The following is a 19,880-nucleotide window of genomic DNA, read 5'->3' on the forward strand; positions in this document are numbered from 1 at the left end:
TCTAAAACTACTATAAGGTCCCTAATGACCTTATTGCCAGATCTAAGTATCTCCAATCCCATATTTAACCTGACTTCTCTGTAGCATTTGATCCTGTTAACCATTCACTTTTTTGGTAATCTCTCCTTGCAAGACCAAAATTCCGTCTTTCTCCTACTTCTTTATTTCTTTTCACACTCCTTCTTTTAGTCTTCAACCTCTGCCTGCCTCTTAAGTGTTGATATTCTGTCCTTGGCTTGTTTTCCCTTCTCATTCTACACTCTCCAGATTACTATGTTAATCCTGTAGTTTTAACCACCTGTTTACTGAGGATCCCAAGTCAATGAATATCATGTACTTAATGGGAGTCACAAATCTTTATTTTTACTTCAGTCTCTTTGAGGAAGTTCACCTCCAGCAAAGTCTGAAGAAGCTCCTGTTGCTATCAGAGCCATAAACTATACAGGTATGATCTGATGGCATGTATGTCAATGCTCTTGGGTCTAAGAAGGAAGGTTCTATCTACACACTTGCAGCACTTTTATTTTACATTTATTTATTTATTTTTTTTAAAAAAATATATTTTTTAATTTTGGCCACACTGCATGGCTTGTGAGAGTTCCCCGACCAGGGATTGAACCTGGGCCACAGCAGTGAAAGGTCCGTATCCTAACCACTAGACCACCAGGGAACTCCCTTATTTTACATTTAAACACTGAAGAAACACCACCTTTCTAAATTATACACCTTTAACAAATTCTCATTTTTCTTTGCTGCCCATGTCTTGGCCAGAATTATTTTGAATTAACCACTGAATGATCTCAACAACATTATACATCTTAATTACAGTACACTTTTAGAAACTTAGTGAAGTACCATAGACATGATCTTGGCTGCACATCACATCTAGGAAAAAATTCAAGACCTATACAGAATCACAGAGACTTAAGAACAAAAAGGATTTTAAAGGTGGTTGAATTCAGCCAACCATCTGATGCGTCAATCTTAGTATAACACCTATGCTTGATCATTATGCCTATGTTTGAGTATCTGAAGTGATGGAGATCTTTCAGAGTTAGTCCCTTCGTTTTTGGTGAGCAGTGACAATTAGAACATTATTCTTTTATTGAACTAAATGATACATGTTTCCCTGTAGCTTTTTTTCTACCTACTGGTCCTAGTTCAGTCTTTTGGGTTGATATGAAAGGGCTGATTTGTCTCCCACATTATAGTATTTCCATCTATTCTGTTACAGTATTTCTAATATTTGAAAATAGCTATATTCAACCTAAGTCTATTTCTGGGTTTTCTATTATTTTATATTAATCTGTCTATTCACAAGTCATCACCACAATCTTTTAATTATTGAGGCTTTTTTTAGATCTGGTAGGGCCAGCCCTTCCTCGCTGATCTTTTCCAGGTGTTTTTTTTTTTGTTTTTTTTTTTAATATATGTTGCCTTTTTTTTTTTTTTTTTTTAATTTATTTATTTATGGCTGTGTTGGGTCTTCGTTTCTGTGTGAGGGCTTTCTCTAGTTGCGGCAAGTGGGGGCCACTCTTCATCGCGGTGCGCGGGCCTCTCACTATCGTGGCCTCTCTTGTTGCGGAGCACAGGCTCCAGATGCGCAGGCTCAGCAATTGTGGCTCACGGGCTTAGTCACTCCGCGGCATGTGGGATCTTCCCAGACCAGGGCTCGAACCCGTGTCCCCTGCATTGGCAGGCAGATTCTCAACCACTGCGCCACCAGGGAAGCCCTTTCAGGTGTTTTATGGCCATTCTTGCTTACTTATTTCTTCTATATAATCTACCTCTAGAAAATATATGATTCTTAAAAACTGGGATGATATTAAATTTATATATTAACTTAGAACAGACATATTTATGCTGTTGAGTTGTTCTATGAAGAATATGAGATATAGGATGTCTACTTTTATGCCTTTCAGTACTGTTTTATAGTTTGCTCATTTTGCACGTTGTTTATAAGGTAGGCCTGAGTATTTTATTTTATTTTTTGATATTTTAAATGAGATCTTCTTTTCCATTATATCTTCTAATTGGTAACTGTGTATATATTACTGATTCCTGTATTTTAATTTTATGTATGGTGACTCTACTAAATTATTTTATTGTTTCAGTAGTTTTTCAATAGATTCTTTTGGGTTCTCCAGATATTCAATCAAATCACCTACAAATAGAGACAGTTTTACCTCTTTCTTTCAATTATTATGCCTTTAATTGCTTTTTCTTATCTAATTGCATTGAATAATTCTTCTCCTCTTCCATTCTGCCTTAGCCTTTAGAATTTTCATGAGTGAGGATCTGTTGGAGGCAAACTCAATTTTTGTTTGTCTGAAAATATCTTTATTTCACCCTCATTCTTAAATTTTTTTTTGCTGGGTATACAATTCTAGGTTGATTTTTCTCTCAGCACATATTATGATACTATTTCCACTGTTTTCTGGATTTTATTGTTACCAAATTGACAACTGAAAATCCAGCTGTCAGTTCTTTTGAAGTTAATCCATCTCTTCTCTCTGACTACTTTTAAGATATTCTTTTTGTCTTTGGCATTTTGTAGTTTCACTCTGATACATGTGGGTGAAGATTTTCTTTTCTTTTCAAAGTTTGCTTGGGATTCTCTTGGTTTTCTGACTCTTTGGCTGGGTAATTTTCATTAGATTTGGAAAATTTTCAGTCATCATCTCTTCAATTATTATCTCTACTATATTTGCTCTCTCCTTTCTTTCTGGAACTTTGAATGGATATATATTGGAATCTGTCCCCCATGTCTTTTAACCTTCTTTCATATTTTCTATCTCCTTGTCTCTCTGCATTGCATCCTGGATGATTTCTTCTGACTTACTTTCCAATTTACTAATTTGCTCTTCATCTGAGTTTAATCTGCTATTAAAGCTTTGAGTTTTTTTGTTTTGTTTTGTTGTTTTGTTTTTAATTTGTTGGGTTTCATTTATTTACTCAGCAGATATGTAGGGAGTACTCGCTATATGTTCAGCACTATGACAGAGGAGCTATGTGTACAATGTTGAATAGCACGTTTACCATTCTTGCTCTGTGGGACTTAGAGTCCAAGCTTGGGCCCAGAGAGGGAAAGGAAGGGATCCAGGGCTCGTTGAAGTTTCCATTAGGGCAGGTGGAGTTCCTCAAACCAAAGTGACCAATTATTGAGGGGTGCAGTCACTCCAATGGGTGTTGAACAGCATCTTACTGAAGTAAAACAGAACATATCAGAGTGACTTGAACGCCCTAAGGAAAAGAACAATTTCCCCCAATTTTGTTTCTGTCATATACGTGCAAGTCTGTATTGGATCAATATGTGCAATGTACTTCTTACTGAGGGTCAAGTTAAAAATAGAAAAAAATAAACCTTGTGAACCTTCGGTGAAGGACGACCACTCGCCTATAACGCTATACTCCTTGAAGGAACAATCATGCCTTACTCATTTTTTTGTTCCTATAATGTGGATAGATGAAAGTGGATGGATAAATGGATGGATGGGTGATGCATGCATATGATGGATGGATGGAGAGATAGAGGGATGGATGAAAAATGAATGGTTATTTGGGTGGGTGGATGCATGCGTGGATGGTGAATGGAAGGATTATAGATGGAGGTAAAAAGATCCACAGGCGAAGTTGGTGCCTGCTGAGGGCAGGCAGCAAGAAAGGGGTGAATTGGTCTGAGGAAAGTTGGAAGCACCCAAGTCTTCACGCGAGATTCTTTGATCTCACCGCCACCCAAATGCGCAGTGAGCTCGATCCCACCAGGTTGCTACAGACCACACCCTCGAGCGCTGCAGCAGTGAAGATAGAATCCTCCCTACCACAAAGGCCTCTGGGTAGAGGGGCCGGAAGTGCACGAGAGCACCAGAGGTCGGCCGCCGCAGTCCCTACCCTTTTGGGTGCATCTGGGGACGGGCTTTCCTGAGCGGCTGTTGGACCCTCTGCGTCTGGCTGATTAGAGCGCTCAGTGGCTTAAACTGATTCTCTTGCCGCCTCTACCCATTGTGACCAGGCCGTCTTTCCTGTCTGAGGCGGCTGGACGGGCTGCAGGGGTTTCTGGGGGGCGCGTCGCCTGGGGAAACCATGGAGAGGTGGCCCTCCGTCCGCCCAGTCCGCCCCCTCTCGAGTGTGGGTTAACGCGCTTACGTCATTTTCGGTCACCTCTGCCGGGGTGAGGAGCGCCGGCTTCTGAGGTGGACGCCGCCGGGTCAGGCAAACCAGGAGGGCAGGGTGAGGAGTGCCGGCTTCTGAGGTGGACGCCTGAGGTGGACGCTGCTGGGTCAAGCAAACCGGGAGGGAGGCGAGAAACGTGGAGAGAGCTGAGTTTGCACGCTGAGTCTCGAAGGGAAGTGGGGGCCGCAGCCTGGTTCCGCCCCCACTGCCTTCCGAGGGCAGCTGTGAGTTCGGGCCTGGGGCTTTCGCACTTAAAGCTGGGGAGAGTCTGAGAGAGGGGAGCAAGGCTTCTCTGAGGGCCCGAGTAGGCAGAGCAGGGTTGGGGACAGCTTTGGATCACCAGCGTAGCTTGGAGGCAGGCCTGAGGTGTGTCCCCCGCTTCTCAGCTGTGAGCTGACGCATCCATACCAACCGGCAGCGCGTTAAGATGGCTGGCTATGCCGCTGCTCCCAACGCCTTGCAGACACTTCAGGAGGAAGCGGTGTGTGCCATCTGCCTGGATTACTTAAAGGATCCCGTGCCCATCGGCTGCGGGCATAACTTCTGCTGAGGGTGTGTGACGCAGAGTTGCGCCCACGAAATTACGCTCCCTCTCCGTTGCCCTCCAAGCCGCCAAGCAGAAAGGGCGGGGTTCGCGCTGAGCCACCTAGGGACAGTGAAGACGCTAGGCGATCCTTAACGGGAATGGGGCGTGCACTTTCTCTCTTCCGCTTCTTAGACCTCATGCCCCAACCGTGAAGAGCCTTTTTTAAATATCTTCTGTTGAGTTTTAAATTTAATTGTTGAAGTTCTGTTTGGTTCCTTTTCAAGTCTGATTATTTTTGTAATCTTTCACAGTTTCGATCCCTTATTTCTTTAAAAGTGTAAATATAACTATGTAGTCTATCTGATAATTCTAACATATATCTGTATAAGAATATTAATTACAACATTATTTATAATTGCAAAATATCAGAAACTATATAAATATTGATCAATAGGGAATTGGTTTCATAAATTATGGTACATTCAAATAATAGGATTCTGTACAGATAGATGATTATGTAGTGAAATAAGAATCACCCATGATATGTTATTGAGAAAAGCAGATTAGGGAACATAACATATATTATTATTTCATTTGTATGAACATGTTTATATGTGTATAAAGCAGACTAGAAGAATATTCAGCAAAGTGATAGAAGTTGTTACCTCTGAGGGTTCAGATTATTAATTTCTCTGTAGCTTTCAAATATTTTACATCAGTAGTGTGTTATCAGGAAAAAAAGGTATTTTCACTTTGGAAAAATATCCTAATATATTGTGAATATTTTTCTATACCATGTACATAATTTCTACAGCATAATTTTAAATTGCTATAAAATGTTGTATGGTTTATACCATAATTTTTAAGCGCATTTTCCTATTGTGGGCACTGAGCTTATATCTAGCTTTGTTTTATGAGCATCGCTGCAATAAACTTCTGTAGGACAGTCTTCAGTCAATATTTGTGCAGACTCCGTTGAGATATTCAACACTGTTTACTCCTTCTCTCTTCCATTTTGGCTTTCCTGGTGGCCCTCTCACACTTCTGAGGCAACTTTTACCCTCTTTTGCAGGCTCCTCTTTCTTCCCTGACCCTTTATGTGACTAGGTTCCTGTCCTAAGTCCTCGTCCTCTAGTCATTTCACAAGTTCTCCTTTGGCGATATAATTTATTTTCTTGGCTTTAACTAAATGTAGATAACTGTTAAATCTTTACCTTTAACCAAAATCCCTCCAATCTAAACTTCAGATCCACAAATTCAGCTATTTACTTATTTCCACTTGGCTATCTTAGTGGTGCCTCAAACTCACACAGCCTAATCTGAGTTCATCTATGTTCCCAAACCTGCTTATCCAATTTTGTTCACTATCTCTGTGAATGGCATTATCATCTATGCAGTGGCCTATGTAGTGGTATATAATGTATATACCAGGTGACATTCAAGATGCTTCCTTTCCCTAACCATCCCGTATCCATTCAATCAATTAATCACCCCACCTTCCCTTCCTTCCTCCTCTTTAAATCTACTCTCCTGTTGCTAGAGTGGTTGTTTTAAAATGCAAAACAGGTCAATCGATTTATAGGTACCTCATTGCCTTCAGGATAAAATCCAATCTCCCTGGCATAATATTCTAGCCCTTCCTCTGTGATTGTGCCCCTGTCCATCTGCCTCTAAGTTTCTGTCCTCTTGAACTACTTTTGTTCTCAGAGCCAATCGTGTGCAAATAACATTCTCTGCCTGGAACTCCCTTGTGCCATCTTTTTTCTCCTCATTCCTCCTTCAAGAAGAAACTCAGACATTATGTCCTCCAGGAGACCTTCCTGATTAACCCTCTCTTTCACCCCTGCCCAATACCAGATCTGGATTAAGTGCTCCTACTCTGTGACTATATGTAACCATAGCATTTTCTTGTCCACTGAATTGTAAGCTGCTTAAGGGCAGGGATTATTATTAACCTTTGTATCCTTATCACTAGCACAGTTCCCAGTTGCAAAATTAATGCTCATTAAATACTTTTGAATGGAAATATTGCTAGTATTCTAAAATATTTATATCCACTAAGCTATAATATAATATTGTTTTGTCTCATAGGACACTGTAAAAGAATTAACTACGCCTGAAGCAGACAAGCTTCTTGAAGAGGATGAAGAAGGAAATATGGAGGATAAGAAACTTGAGAAAAAGGAAGAAGAGAAAGCAGAAGAGGTAAGATTAGTATTTTTTTCCTTTTCCTTTATATTTTTAAAGGATGAATATATAATGAATATATATATATATATATATACACCATTGAAAATAGAAATAGATCATCTGGAGTGAACTCTTCAACTTCTTTCCTTTCCTCATATAGGTTTAATCATACCTGCAGACACACTTATCTCTTTATTTTCCAAAGATAGGGTGTTCCTCTTCCTTTCTAAATTCAGCCATTTCTCACTAGCCTCATTCACCTATACTACTGTTAACTACACAATCTACCTCTCACCCTGATGCTGTTTCTTTATCCCTTCATTGCCATATTTTTCAAATAGTTGTTTAAACTCCTTGTCTCCACTTCTTCAGCTCCCATTCTGAGCTGCCTTTTCTCATTCCCCCCAGGCCATCCACACCTCTCTGCTCCTTATCCTGTCTCCACCCCTGCTGTGGCATTAGTAGTAAAAACAACCCTTCTTGGGGCATCTGTAATAATAATAGTAATGAAAATACAATGGTAACTACCGATAATTGTGTGCCTACCATGACCTATATGCTTTGCACATGTTAACTCTTATCTATACAACACAACCTCAAGGTAAATATTATTGCCCCCATTTTACAGATAAGAAAACTGAAGCTCAGAAAGGTTGACTGACTTACTGAAAATCATATAGCTATAAATGGCAGAACCAGCATTCAAACCTAGTTTAGTCTGGCATAAGAGCCCTCGCTAATTCCTGGGTGGACTACTATTGTTTTTAGCTTTCAGAACTCATGATCACTCTCCATTTTGTCTTAACTTACTTCCCTGGGGTGTTTCTTCTGTGAATAGTTTAAATGTTGGCATGACCCCAGGCTGTGACATAGATCCTCTACTCACTCTACATGCAGTACAACAGAACAAAAATATTATGTAACACCAAAGCCTCTTTTCACCAGCATTTTCTGTTTTACTTCTGGTACAGTGCTTGGCATATAAAAGGCAAAATAAAAGGAAAATATTATTTTTTGGCCACTAAAACTGTCATACCTTTTAAACCCCCTCCTTCCCTTCTTCTGTGGCCTTAGTTCAGGCCCTTTTCTCTCTATTTTACAAACTCCTCTTCAGCTTTCAAATATCATTTTCTCTATAAAAAAATCCCTGAGTGTCTAGACAGAATGCAGGGCCCTTTTCTGGGTGCACATAGCTCTTGGAACGCACCTCTATGCTAAAAGTAATCATGTAGACCATAATTATTTTATTGCTTATCTCTCCCACTGTTCTGTGAGTTCCTGAGGTCCGGAAGAAATCCTCTTTGTTTTTCTCACAGTTATCTCCCTTTGTCCCCACTTCCCCATCCCCACTAATTTCTCCCACAGTGTTTCCTGTAAGTCTTCAAAAATGCTTGTTGAGTGATTAAAGCAAATGGAAAACTAAAGCTTCAGACATGGTGCCAGACAGCTTGCCATGCCACTGTGTCACACACCAGCTCACTAACACGTCCGTGGTATTTCCGTGCCCTAGAAACCTTCAACATCTACAGAGAAGGAAAAACTCATTCGAGTCATTGGAGTAGACGAAAATGTCCATTCCCAACCTCTGTTTGGAACAGATGCATTGTCTTCTTGGGTATGTAGCTGAAACTCAACTAGGAAATTCAAAACTAGAGGAAAAAAAACTAGGAAATTTAACATTTGTAAAAATGATATGGATCTAACATAACTTTTAGCTTTTCCAAGAGAACTCCTAAGTAACATATTTTCCAGATATTTTTTTCTCCCAGCATCATCATCCGTGGAAAAACTCGTTTGTTCACCTTAGCTTTATAAAAACTTTTCATTCACTTCTTTAAACCTCATTTTATTTTACTTAATTTTTAAAATTAATTAATTATTTATTTTATTTTTGGCTGTGTTGGGTCTTTGTTGCTGCTCGCAGACTTTCTCTAGTTGCGGTGAGCAGGGCCTACTCTTCCCTTGCGGTGCATGGGCTTCTCATTGTGGTGGCTTCTCTTGTTGCAGAGCACGGGTTCTAGGTGCGCGGGCTTCAGTAGTTGTGGCTCGTGGGCTCTAGAGCGCAGGCTCAGTAGCTGTGACGCTCGGGCTTAGTTGCTCCGCGGCATGTGGGATCTTCTCGGACCAGGGCTCGAACCCGTGTCCCCTGGATTCTTAACCACTGTGCCACCAGGGAAGTCCTAAACCTCATTTTAAAATCAGCATTTCATCCCTTTCCTTAACTTAACAATGTCTTGGTCAATATTTGACCAAGTGTTAAATATATTCATTCAGCAGACTCTATTGATAACTGTGATAAGAACATACCACAAGAATTATTGGGAAATTGGAAACCTTTAGACAGTAGCTATGGAAACTCAGTAGGAAAGCAGATTTAAAATTCCTTCACAAATGTTCTAAGACCATTCACACTTAAGTCAGCTCTAGATTGGTATCTCTCTGTACAGGATGCCATGACTTTAGGAGTCTCTGAGTGGGCTTCATCCCACTAATCCCCTGAAATGGTATGCACCATTTTGTATGTGTTTTCATACTGTGCATTTTCTTGGGGAAGCGGGGTATGTGCCAGTAATCCATAGACATCATCAAATTTCTCAACCCCAAAGTTAAGAACCATTTCATTGCTAGGAGTCTGACGCATCTGAATAGGCACTGGTGCATGTAGGGGTGAGGCGCTGTAGTGAGGGTCCTGGTGGATGGCAGCTAGATCACTAAAGTGGCAGCATGGTCCAAAGTAGAGGCAGATTGCAAGGATCTGTGTCCAGGGAGTTTGTAGGAAATAGGCTCCAACTCTGGGAGGAAGAACTAGGAGATACCATGTGGAGAGTCAGGCAGGAGCTGGCAAAATTGGAGTTAGAGTGGTACATGGGGATTGGGGAAGGCTGCGATCACATTCTCCCAAAGTAATGCCTTTTCAACAAGTTTCTAAAATTATATGTTAATATGTCAGTCGTTAAGACTGTGAGGCAAAGATGTAAGAGTAAGCAATGCAAATGCAATGTCATGAGACATATTTTAAAAAGGCAGGTAAAGGGTAGCATTATACTATTTGAGAACCCCCAGCAGTCCCACCCAAAGCCCTCCTGCCCCAGATTTGCTCCCCTGAGGTGAAAACCCTGCTATGCTATCCTGGCAAGGCATCAGGGTCAGGTCCAGAGTGAGTCAGGAAGCCGACAGGAAAATAGGAACCTGTAGCCTGGGGCAAAGCGGAGGGTGTGGTGCTTGTCTTTGGTGGTGCGGGGCTCCTGCTCCAGGATGCCAGAATTCCATCTGGTACAGTGTGGTGCTATGTGGCTAGCTCACCTGAGGACGATGGGACCCAGAAAGTCTATCTCTAGGCTTTGAAAAGTTGCTAATGTTCTACTATAGATCACTGAAGACCAAACTGTCCAGGTTCTCATTGACCATAAGGCCTGGGGAGTAGACTAAGATGCCATCCAGATGTACTTGCAAATTCCTGGAGGTAAAGAAGAATCACATTCATCCTATGGGATGGTGGCTGGACCACTGGACAGGTAGAAAGGGATCACGAGGTACTCAAACAGAGGGGCCCTAACTGTGCTAGGCAAGTGAAGACAAGGTTGATCTTTGGAGATGTTGGTACCCAGAGAATGAAGAGTCCTTGACCTGGCTTGTGAGGTCATAGATTCGGGGCGGGAAGTGGAGCTGGGGGAAGTGCTGTCTTGATTTGGACTGCACTGCAGGCTCCATGGGGCAGGAAGGGCCTTGGCTCTGTGCTCCTTCCATTCACAAAGACACTGGGGCTCCCGGAGGGCAGTTTAAAGTTTCAGAAGTTTCACTGTAAAATTTTCTTTTGCTTTTGTTTGCTTGTTTGTTTTTCCTTTATTTAAAAAAAATTTGTTTATTTATTTTTTGACAGACACTTAGCCTCTGGCCCTAAGAACATAAGCAACCATTTAGCAAGGATACAGATCCAAGGCACCAGTCCTATTGGGCAGTGGCACTCTCTCTTTCTGGTCTGAAAACACAACTCCCAAGAGGCAGTACGTTTGATTGACACTGGGGAAGGAAAGAGAAAAGGAAGGAAGGGATAGGGAAGCAGAAACCTTGTGGTTTGTAAGTATAACTCGTCTTGTCTCTGGGAGCTGAGTTATAGAGCAGGAGAGTGCCAAGAGATAGCTGGGTCCTGGGTTTCCAGTGAGAAGTAGCTCCAGACCACTGGGAGGCTAGGGACCTGAGCACGGAGAATCCTCCTCCTTCAAATGATTCCAGCACAGGATTTTCTGGGGGTTGAGATATGAGTGATAACAGGAGTAGTGGTGGTAAGTCACCACCAGCTTGGACAGGCTAATTGCTTGGCCTGCTAAACCAGGGCCTCATTCATATCGTTACCTGATTCAAAACTCTCCTCAATTAGCTGGAAATTAGGACTTTTTGGGAATTCCTGAAGACCATACTCAAAGCAGGAACCATGTACAAAGCTTGGCCTGCTGTGCCTGTTTCAGGCAGTACCCAACTTGGCACTTGCCTGATTCACTGGTGAATCAAGTGACCCCAGTAAGCAGCATTGACTCTGCCTCTGCTCATCCTGGGGAAAGGCCGCTCTGCCTTCAGGTGCAGCCCAGTTTAATCAGGTCTGAGATCCTGTTGCAGGGCACCCCTTGTGGCCCTCTCTGAACTGGACTCATGCCAAAGTTGTTCCTGGAGGAGAAGCAGCCTGAGCTCTAACATTGCAACCGAATGGTGGAGATATGGGATGACTAAATTCAGCAGGTTCTCCCTGAGGCTACCCAAAGTGCTCAGAGCTACAGTGGACCCTAAGCACTGCCGCCTGGTTGCATGAGTTGGGTTGCCTACAGCTCAGCTACTTTAACAAGCAAGATGTTAGAAACCATCTCTTTTAGGCCTATCTTCAAACCATAGGTCCTGGCTGTCTGTAAAGAGTTGTAAGTATGAGGAAAATGGGAGATTTTGCTGGATCACCTATGAACTCCTTTGAAAGGTAGAGTAGGGGCCAGACTTGGGGGGTCAGCAGTATTTTTTCACCAAGCTGAAGGAGGCCCTTAGAAGCCTGTGTTTTCCTCCCACAATACCATGTACCCCAGGCATAGGTATTAAGAGCAGTAACTAAGTTACCCATCTTATAACAGCAACAGGGAAGAGTCCTTGGAATTGGTTCCAGAAAATATGTCCAAAGGTGACAGGGGCACTGTGGCTGGCTAGGAGTTCAGTACTGAGTGTTGGATTCCAAGGAACTGGGTCTAGAGCCAGATCCTCCCTGAGATAGTCTCAAGCCAGAGGTATTAGTCCAATCTAAAGTCCATTAGTAGAGTCAAACCTCAGGAAGACCAAGGCAAAAAGGCCAAAGGCGTAACTGGAGTCAGAGAGAGAGACTAGCTCAAAGCTACAGCAGGTTGGCACGAACAAGAAAGGTCTAATGCGATTGCTTCCAAGAGCCGTGCGGCCCACGTTTGTCTCTATTATACAGCTGGTAAAAGAGCATAAAAGCCAGAGGAAGCTTCAAAATATGAGAAGAGGGCCCAAGGCAGTATCTGTGATAAGCCTTGAGACATCTGTGTCAGTACATGGGTGATGCAGGGAAGGTTGTCACCTGGCGTACATAGGGGAGGCCATAATTCTAGAAGCCCAACGTCCAGCATTTTGGACCATGGGAATTTCCTGCTGAAGGGTTTGAAATGGACCACAAAATATTAATCTATACTTGCTGGTGTCAAAACAGAGGGATGTTTTCCTCGCACATTGTAACTAAATATCTATCTGTTGAATTAATAGAGAGTCGGAAGGCTCAAATGTACACGGCAGAGTACAGTCCTGGTTTACTTTGGTTTCCACCTACACTTAAAACTGTTTCATGCAGCTATATAAATCATGTGTGGAATTGCATTTCCAGATGCCTCTGCTCTGAAAGCCTTTCTTTTGGATTCAAAGAACAAATAAATTAGTAGTATGTGTTGTATAGGCACAGACACATCACAGGTTGCTGGTCCAGGCTGAACAAAGACAGCATTTACTTCCCAAACAAACTGCCCAAAGGGGAAGCAAAACAAAAAGAGAAAATATGTGACTGGGAAAATAAGAAGAGAGTAAAAGAGCTAGAGTAAAAGTGACAATGTTTGATACAGTTTCTTTTCTCTGGTTTGCTTTTAGAAAAAGCGAGCATAGTGCAATGGAATGTGTGTTTGAGGATGGAGAGGCCTAGATGAGGGTTTTGCTTTAACCCGCTAGATCATTGTGTGATTATGGCAGGCTGCCTATCCTCTTAGATCTCCCTTTCCATCTGTAAGGTGGGGTTTAACTTTTACTTGCCTCTGTTTGGGAAACATGTATAAATGAGATTTTTAAAAGTACACAGTTCTAGGAAAATGTCTCATAATATTCATTTTAAAATATGCTTATAGTTTTTGTCTTCTAAATTTTCTCTTTTATCTTCCTCTTATTTTGTTTTCTGGAATATAGCATCAAAATAAGTAAAAGAGGTTTTGTTTTGTTTTTTTCATATTTTCTCTGCCTTGATATTTATGAAGTTCCCTAAGGAACTGAAAGACCTTATTGAATTTTGCAATTTGCAATTTGTTATGTGCTTAATGAAGTAAATTATTAATAAGATAAATATAGTTAATTTCCTTGATCTTTAACTTAATTAAAGAAACATGTTTACCCTTCTCTTTATTTTTTAAACCTTTTCTTCTTTCCCTGCTTCTTTTTGTTGATATTGTTCCCCCTGCTTCTTCTTTACAACTCTGATCAAATTTATGTCCACCAGAGTGTGAATAATTTGCAAGCTGGTATGGTATTTGGCCACAGGAAATCCCTATTCTTCTTTGGTATTAAGAGTGTGCTTAATCATCTGCTATATAAACATGAATAGTAGAAAAAGAAGGCTTGGTCCAGAACATACTGAAGAAAGAGGCTATTTATCTTTGGGACTCTCAGTTCATTTATAGTACATACTTTCTTTGTCAGAGAGAATCAGCTAATGAAGGTACATTGGCCCCAAAGTATCTTGAAGTAATGGCTATAATTGAACGCATGCAGGAGAAGTTAATGTAAGTATGAGACACCACAATGGTAAGAAGACAAAGATTGCTGACCAGGAGGTTAGCTGAGAAATGCACGTTTCTTGGCTTACCTTTGGTTCTCCTGCTTCCTTTTTCCTTACAAGTGGGATGGGTATCTTCAAATCTTCTGCTAGAGGCAGTGAACTACACTGCTCCAGGAGGAACATCTGTCCTCAGCCACAGTGAAGATGGAGGAAGTCAAGTGTGTATGTGTATATCTGGGGTGGGAGTAGAGTGTTAGGAGGGATCCAACTCAGTATGTTTCTAAGAGATGAACTTGAGAAATAAATGGAACTGGGAGAAGCTATTGTGTGCAGGAAAGAAGGTTACATAACCCAAATAGTAGGAATGACAACAGAGTTAAATAGCTAAGAATGCTACGAGAGGAGAATATAGACATATAACATGTGCCCTAGTAATTAAGAAACACACTTCAAACCGGTTTTCTTGATTGTAAGATCTGGTTTTAAAGGTGCTGGAAAAGAAGGGACACTATTTTATTTGTTTGTTGGATCACATCAATAAAGAGAAGCCAAGATTAACCACTGAAAAGGGGTTCCTTGGCTATTGATGGAGAATTCCAAATACCCAAAAGTCAGATTTCACTAAGAAATGATAAATATATTGTATTCTTAAATCACACCATGACTGCTCTCTGACATTACCATCCAGAGTAGCTCCTAGGCCCCCAATTCTTGGCTAAACATTGATGATGCTGCTTCCCTTATTTGTACTGTTCAGATATATTCTTCTAATCCCACTGCCTTTTTTGGATAATGAGTTTCTAGATATGAAAGACACTTTTCCAAACCTTTCCATTTTATTGTGTTTCTCTGGATTTTGTCCACATCAGAGAGGTTGAAAGCAGAGCCAGACAAGCAGAGGAGAAGTTTGATGATGCGAATGAAAAACTTCATTATACCCTTATAAGAAATAAAGAACTGGAGAAAGAACTAGAGGAAATACTGATGAAGTATAAAGAGAAGGAATCTGAAGGAGAAGAAGAAGAAAATGAAGGGGAAAGAGAAGAAGAAATCAGGCCAATAGAAAGAGCCTCAAAATCTCCAAAGAAAGGTGAGGATTGCTTTCTCATTTTGCTTTATTTAGGTTGTATTTATGAGCAAAAATGTGATTGGGTCATAAATATTTTAGAAGAGTATCAGTATCTTTAGTGGTGATCTACTAGTTCATACTTCTCCTAGGAATGCGCACACATATAATTATATAATTATCTTGTTCAGACAAGTCACAAAAAGGAACACCAAATGACTACAATGGTAACTAATAAACTAACATGAGATACAATTTTTACTTATAAAACTGGCAAAGCTTTTTAAAAGCAAAGAATACAATGCTGGCCAGAGGGGGCAAAGTAATTAGTTTTACAAATAATACTTGTGGCTGGACAGACAGATATAGCTCTTTCAGAAAATAATTTGAGTGTATGTATCAATATGCCTTAAAAATACACATATACTTTGACTTAATAATTTCACTCTTGAGAATCTAGTCTAAGGAAATAATCCTAAATACAGAAACAAAAATTAATGCACAAAGATGTTCAGTGTATCATTGTATCTAAGAAGAAAAAATGAAAACAACCTACCTTTCCAATCATGGAAGAAAGATTAAATAAATTATGCTACGTTAAAATACCTGAATATTATACAACCATTAAAATGGTATTTACAAGGAATTTGTAATGACATGAGAAATTCTTATGTTAAGATATCAAATGCAGGAAACAGGATATGACACAATATTTTAAAGCTAGAAAAAAGACCAGAACAAAATATGCCCAAACATTGATATACATTGTCTCTGGTTGATGGAGGTTTACGGGGAATTTTGTCTTTAGTTTTTAGTACTTAGTGGATTGTTTATGATGAAAATAATCTTCTTTATTCTATAGGAAAAGGAATTTAACTCTTCATTTTCTTATCTGTAATTAATCTATAATCTGCCCTCAAACAGTTCTTAATATCCCCAATACTGGAGGCTATTTTTTGATTTTTGCTTTCATCTTCAACCTGCGTCAGGTTCCCAGGACAAGTCCTGGTGCCAGGGATAGTACTGGGCAGATATCTACTTTCTGTTTTCTCTGTCACCCCTGTCTCTACCTATGCCCCGCCCCCAGCAAAAGCAGTAAGTTAGCCAATCCCTCACAGTCTCTGGCCCAGCTATGGTACATCATATCAGTGTTGGAGGAGGAGTGTGAGCCCATTTTCTCCCCTTCTGTTAACTCTGAACTGGTAAAATGTTAATCATTACAGGTGTGAAAATCCTTTAGCTTTAGGTCTGAATATATGTGAAGGAGTTTTCATAAATTAAAAAAAAATTGTATCTTCTCCTATTGTGGTGTAATTTTATCCTGATAATCTGGAAACTAGACTTCTTCCAGATTACAGAAAAGTAAATACTGTATGCAAACCACACAAAAAAGTCTATGTGTTAAACTGGAGCGGTTACCTTAACATGGAATGAGTGACTTTAGTTTTGTCCATTTCCATAAAAGTCTTGGGGATTAGTTTAAATCCAGAATTAAAAGGTTTTAATAATTTTAGGTAGAGGATAATGATACACATTTAGGCCCCAACGTGCAAACAATAACCTACAGAAGGTTAGGTTATTGCCACTCTTCCCCCTCCTCCACACCCTCATCAAAGTCATTGCCAGGGGCTTAAAAGTAGAGGATGAGGAACCTTGCAAAGCTTAGGGGAACTGGCGGCTAAGCAAGGCAGTCCCCATGCCATGTGGTGACCTGAACATTTCTCTGAAAAACCCACAAGTTAGACATTTCTAGAATTAGCAGGCAGCTCCTTTAAAAAATGCAGACACCCCTGGAGCAATCTGACATGCATATAGCATATACTGAGTCATATTTATATGAGTTAGTGCAGGGAGATCACTTCTCTCCTGATGGTTGTGCAGTGAAGGAATGGAAAATCATATGGCAAAGGTAGGAGCCTTGTGAATGCTGAGTAAAGAGAAGATTTGGATAGAGTAGGAAGACATTTATTTTTGTTTTATGTCATTTTTAACAATTAGCAAATCACTGTGTTCTGAGTTATTAATGAAGAAAGGAATCGAGAGGGGAGTTTACAAAGATGAATATGGCTTAGTCTCTGATCAAAGTGAGGCTTATGATTAGGAATGGGGACAAGACAGGGTGTGAACAAGGTGACCGTCAAATGTGGGATGCAGGTGGCAGCAGCCAGTTGGAAGGATTCCAGCTGAGAACCTTGGTGTCATGGAGCAGCCAGGGAGAGCAGGCTTGACAGCAGAAGTCCTCCTGCGCCCATCCCAAGGGTGGGGCTTGTGTAGGGTCTGTGCACGGGAGACTGGAGGGAGGGACCAGGAGATAGAAAAGGGGTACAGTGATGGATTCGGGAGGATTCTGGATACTAGCTCTATTTGAATTTTTTTTCCCACCAAGCTTGGGGTATGTACTGGAAGGAAGAAATATTCTTCTTCTTTCTCTTCTCTCCTTGACCACATACTACTCTTTTCCAGGACCCACTAACTGACTACACTGAAACTTTGAGAAAATGCATTCTCAATCCCAATAACCAATGTAGAGTCAAGTTTTGGGCAAATAGTTTGTAGCTTGGGGCTTACTCATGCAGAAGAGAATTTTAAAAATGCTTTGTTAAGTTAAAAGTCCTTAGTAAATATATTGTTACTACAATAATTGTTTTTGTCTTTTCAGAGGTACAGCGCAAGGAGGGTTCTAAATCCAGAACTCGGACTAAAACCACTTACAGGATGACGTCCAAATAGCAACCATAGGACACTAGGCTTCACCGTGGCTTCTGTCACTGTACCCACCCCAGATATCTCTGCACTTTTGAGCTGACACTGTGGCTTGATTGAAGGGACTCCCTTTGCAACAGCTACCAGAAAAGCCATGACAGACAACTCAGGGACATCTTCTCTTTAAAAGTCACAGTGATGGCTGTAAGGAATCGGTATATTGGCTTATTTCCAAGATTAAAAATAGGCTGTGCAAAGGTTTTCTAGCCTCTTCAATCGATTTCCCAGCAGAAGTCTATGAAAAGTGTCAGTTTCTGTCAAGAAAATAATGCTTTTTGAGGACTTTGAACTCTGCAGAGAAGAGTGGCAAATAAAAAGCATTATTTTTTCAATTTAAAGAGAGGATCCTGGGCTTCCCTGTTGGCACAGTGGTTAGGAGCCAGCCTGTCCAATGCCGGAGACATGGGTTCGAGGTCTGGTCGGGGAAGATCCCACATGCCACGGAGCAGCTGGGCCTGTGCGCCACAAGTACTGAGCCTATGCTCTAGAACCGGCGAGGCACAACTACTGAGCCCGCGTTCTACAATTACTGAAGCCCACGTGCCTAGAGCCCGTGCTCCGCAATGAAGAGAGTAGCCCCCTCTTGCCGCAACTAGAGAAAGCCCATGTGCAGCAACGAAGACCTAATGCAGCCAAAAATAAATAGATAAAATAAATAAACTAAAAAAAAAAGAGAGGATCCTGATAATGCTCTTAGGTTTCTGTAGCGTTTTCAGATTTCTTATTTCAGGCATTCTTAAGATTTATCTGGTCTTCACAATAACCCTGCAAAGTAGGTGGAGGAGACACTGTTATCCCCATTTCTCAGAATGAAATAGAGGCCCCAAATGGGTATAAGACTCCCCAGGGTCACAGAGCTGATTGGTGCCAGAGCCCCCAGCTTGCTGGACTTGTGTCTGGATTGTTTGACAATGGCGATGGGCCACCAGGTCATTTGCTCAGATGGCTTCCTTCACAGGGGCTAGTGTTGCTGAAGATTCACCCAGAATCTCCATTTTTAACTTTTATTGCCTCATTTATCTGCTCTGTTCGTGACCCTGGATGCATCTAGGCTTAGAGATGGACTAAGCTGCAAAAATATGTTGCAAATGACAAATGGACGTCTGGGCGGTCGCTCAGCAGGGGCCCCTCCTACTTCACTGCTCCTGGCTCGCTTGCATTTGCTCTATCTCTCCCTGGCTCCAAACACCTCCGAGATTTCTGCACCTGCTTTGGCTCCGCATATTTGGTGTTCCTTTGGATTTATCTCCTGGAATTGTAGGCCTTTGCCTGCTCCTTAAACCTCAGAAACCCTCTGACTCCAGAGTCCTCAGCCCTATTTAAGTCCAACCACTGGTCAGGCCTGCCTTTGCCCACACATATCAAAGTGTTTGTGAGGTGGGTCTCAAAAGTGTTTGGAGTCAATCTAAGCCTACTGGATGACTTCTTAATTCTGGGGAAAGAAAACATGAAATTCTTCAGACAGTTGACTGGGCTCATGGCCCAACTGAAAGCCACAGCTCAGGCTACTGGCTCATGCCTCCAGTTACCACTTGGCTGGGGCAGAGCCAGCCCTACCCTTTTCACTTTCCTGAAGAGATTCTTGAATGATTCTAGCAAATTTGGGGCTTTTTAGTGGGACTTCAGCCTACTTTTTAAAAAATTAATTTCCTACTTTGTAGGAATGAGTCGTCATTTCCATACAAATCAGCAGCCGCCATCCCTGAACGTGAGAGTCTTGCGCCTCAGAATGTGTCCGCTCCATCGGGTGGAAGGCTGTCTTAAAGGTCAGAGCTATGCCTGGTGCCACTACGATTAGAAGGGGAGGTTTGGTTCCATAGACCTAGTTGGGGTGGTTTGGTTATGAGCCGCAAAAAGCCATTCTTACAAACCACAAGCGAAAGGATAATTTATTGAAAGCATGTTGGGGAGCTCAGGAGACTGAAGGAAAGTCTTAAAGAACCAGGCTAGGAACAGATAGGAGGAGGTAGTTTTAGATTTCAGAAGCAAGAATTGCTTCACGATCTCACCCAGTTGCTACCACCAAATGAACGCCAGTCATTTCTTCCATCCTTACATTATTCTTCAAGTCCCATGAGGGAGAAAGGCTACCTCGTAGTCACAGACCACCCCATGGATGTACCAGGGATGGTGAGAAG

General features: G+C 41.4%; 1 protein-coding gene across 7 annotated transcripts in view; it reads left to right on the forward strand.

Moving 5' to 3' along the window:
* AXDND1 (axonemal dynein light chain domain containing 1) overlaps nucleotides 1–18,357 on the forward strand; it is an 83,169-nt gene extending 64,812 nt beyond the window's left edge. For 5 of the 7 annotated variants that reach the window (XM_057531237.1, XM_057531241.1, XM_007188218.2 and 2 more), the window contains 5 exons: nucleotides 6,791–6,904; nucleotides 8,400–8,504; nucleotides 13,835–13,917; nucleotides 14,783–15,003; nucleotides 17,639–18,357. In XM_057531237.1, the coding sequence (XP_057387220.1) occupies nucleotides 6,791–6,904; nucleotides 8,400–8,504; nucleotides 13,835–13,917; nucleotides 14,783–15,003; nucleotides 17,639–17,709 (594 nt within the window). In that variant the 3' untranslated portion in view covers nucleotides 17,710–18,357. The other 2 variants (XM_057531246.1, XM_057531253.1) reach the window with 2 other exon arrangements.
* Nucleotides 18,358–19,880: the final 1,523 nt, after the last annotated feature.

The sequence above is a fragment of the Balaenoptera acutorostrata genome, chromosome 1, assembly GCF_949987535.1.
Source record: "Balaenoptera acutorostrata chromosome 1, mBalAcu1.1, whole genome shotgun sequence".
Classification (NCBI taxonomy): domain Eukaryota; kingdom Metazoa; phylum Chordata; class Mammalia; order Artiodactyla; family Balaenopteridae; genus Balaenoptera; species Balaenoptera acutorostrata.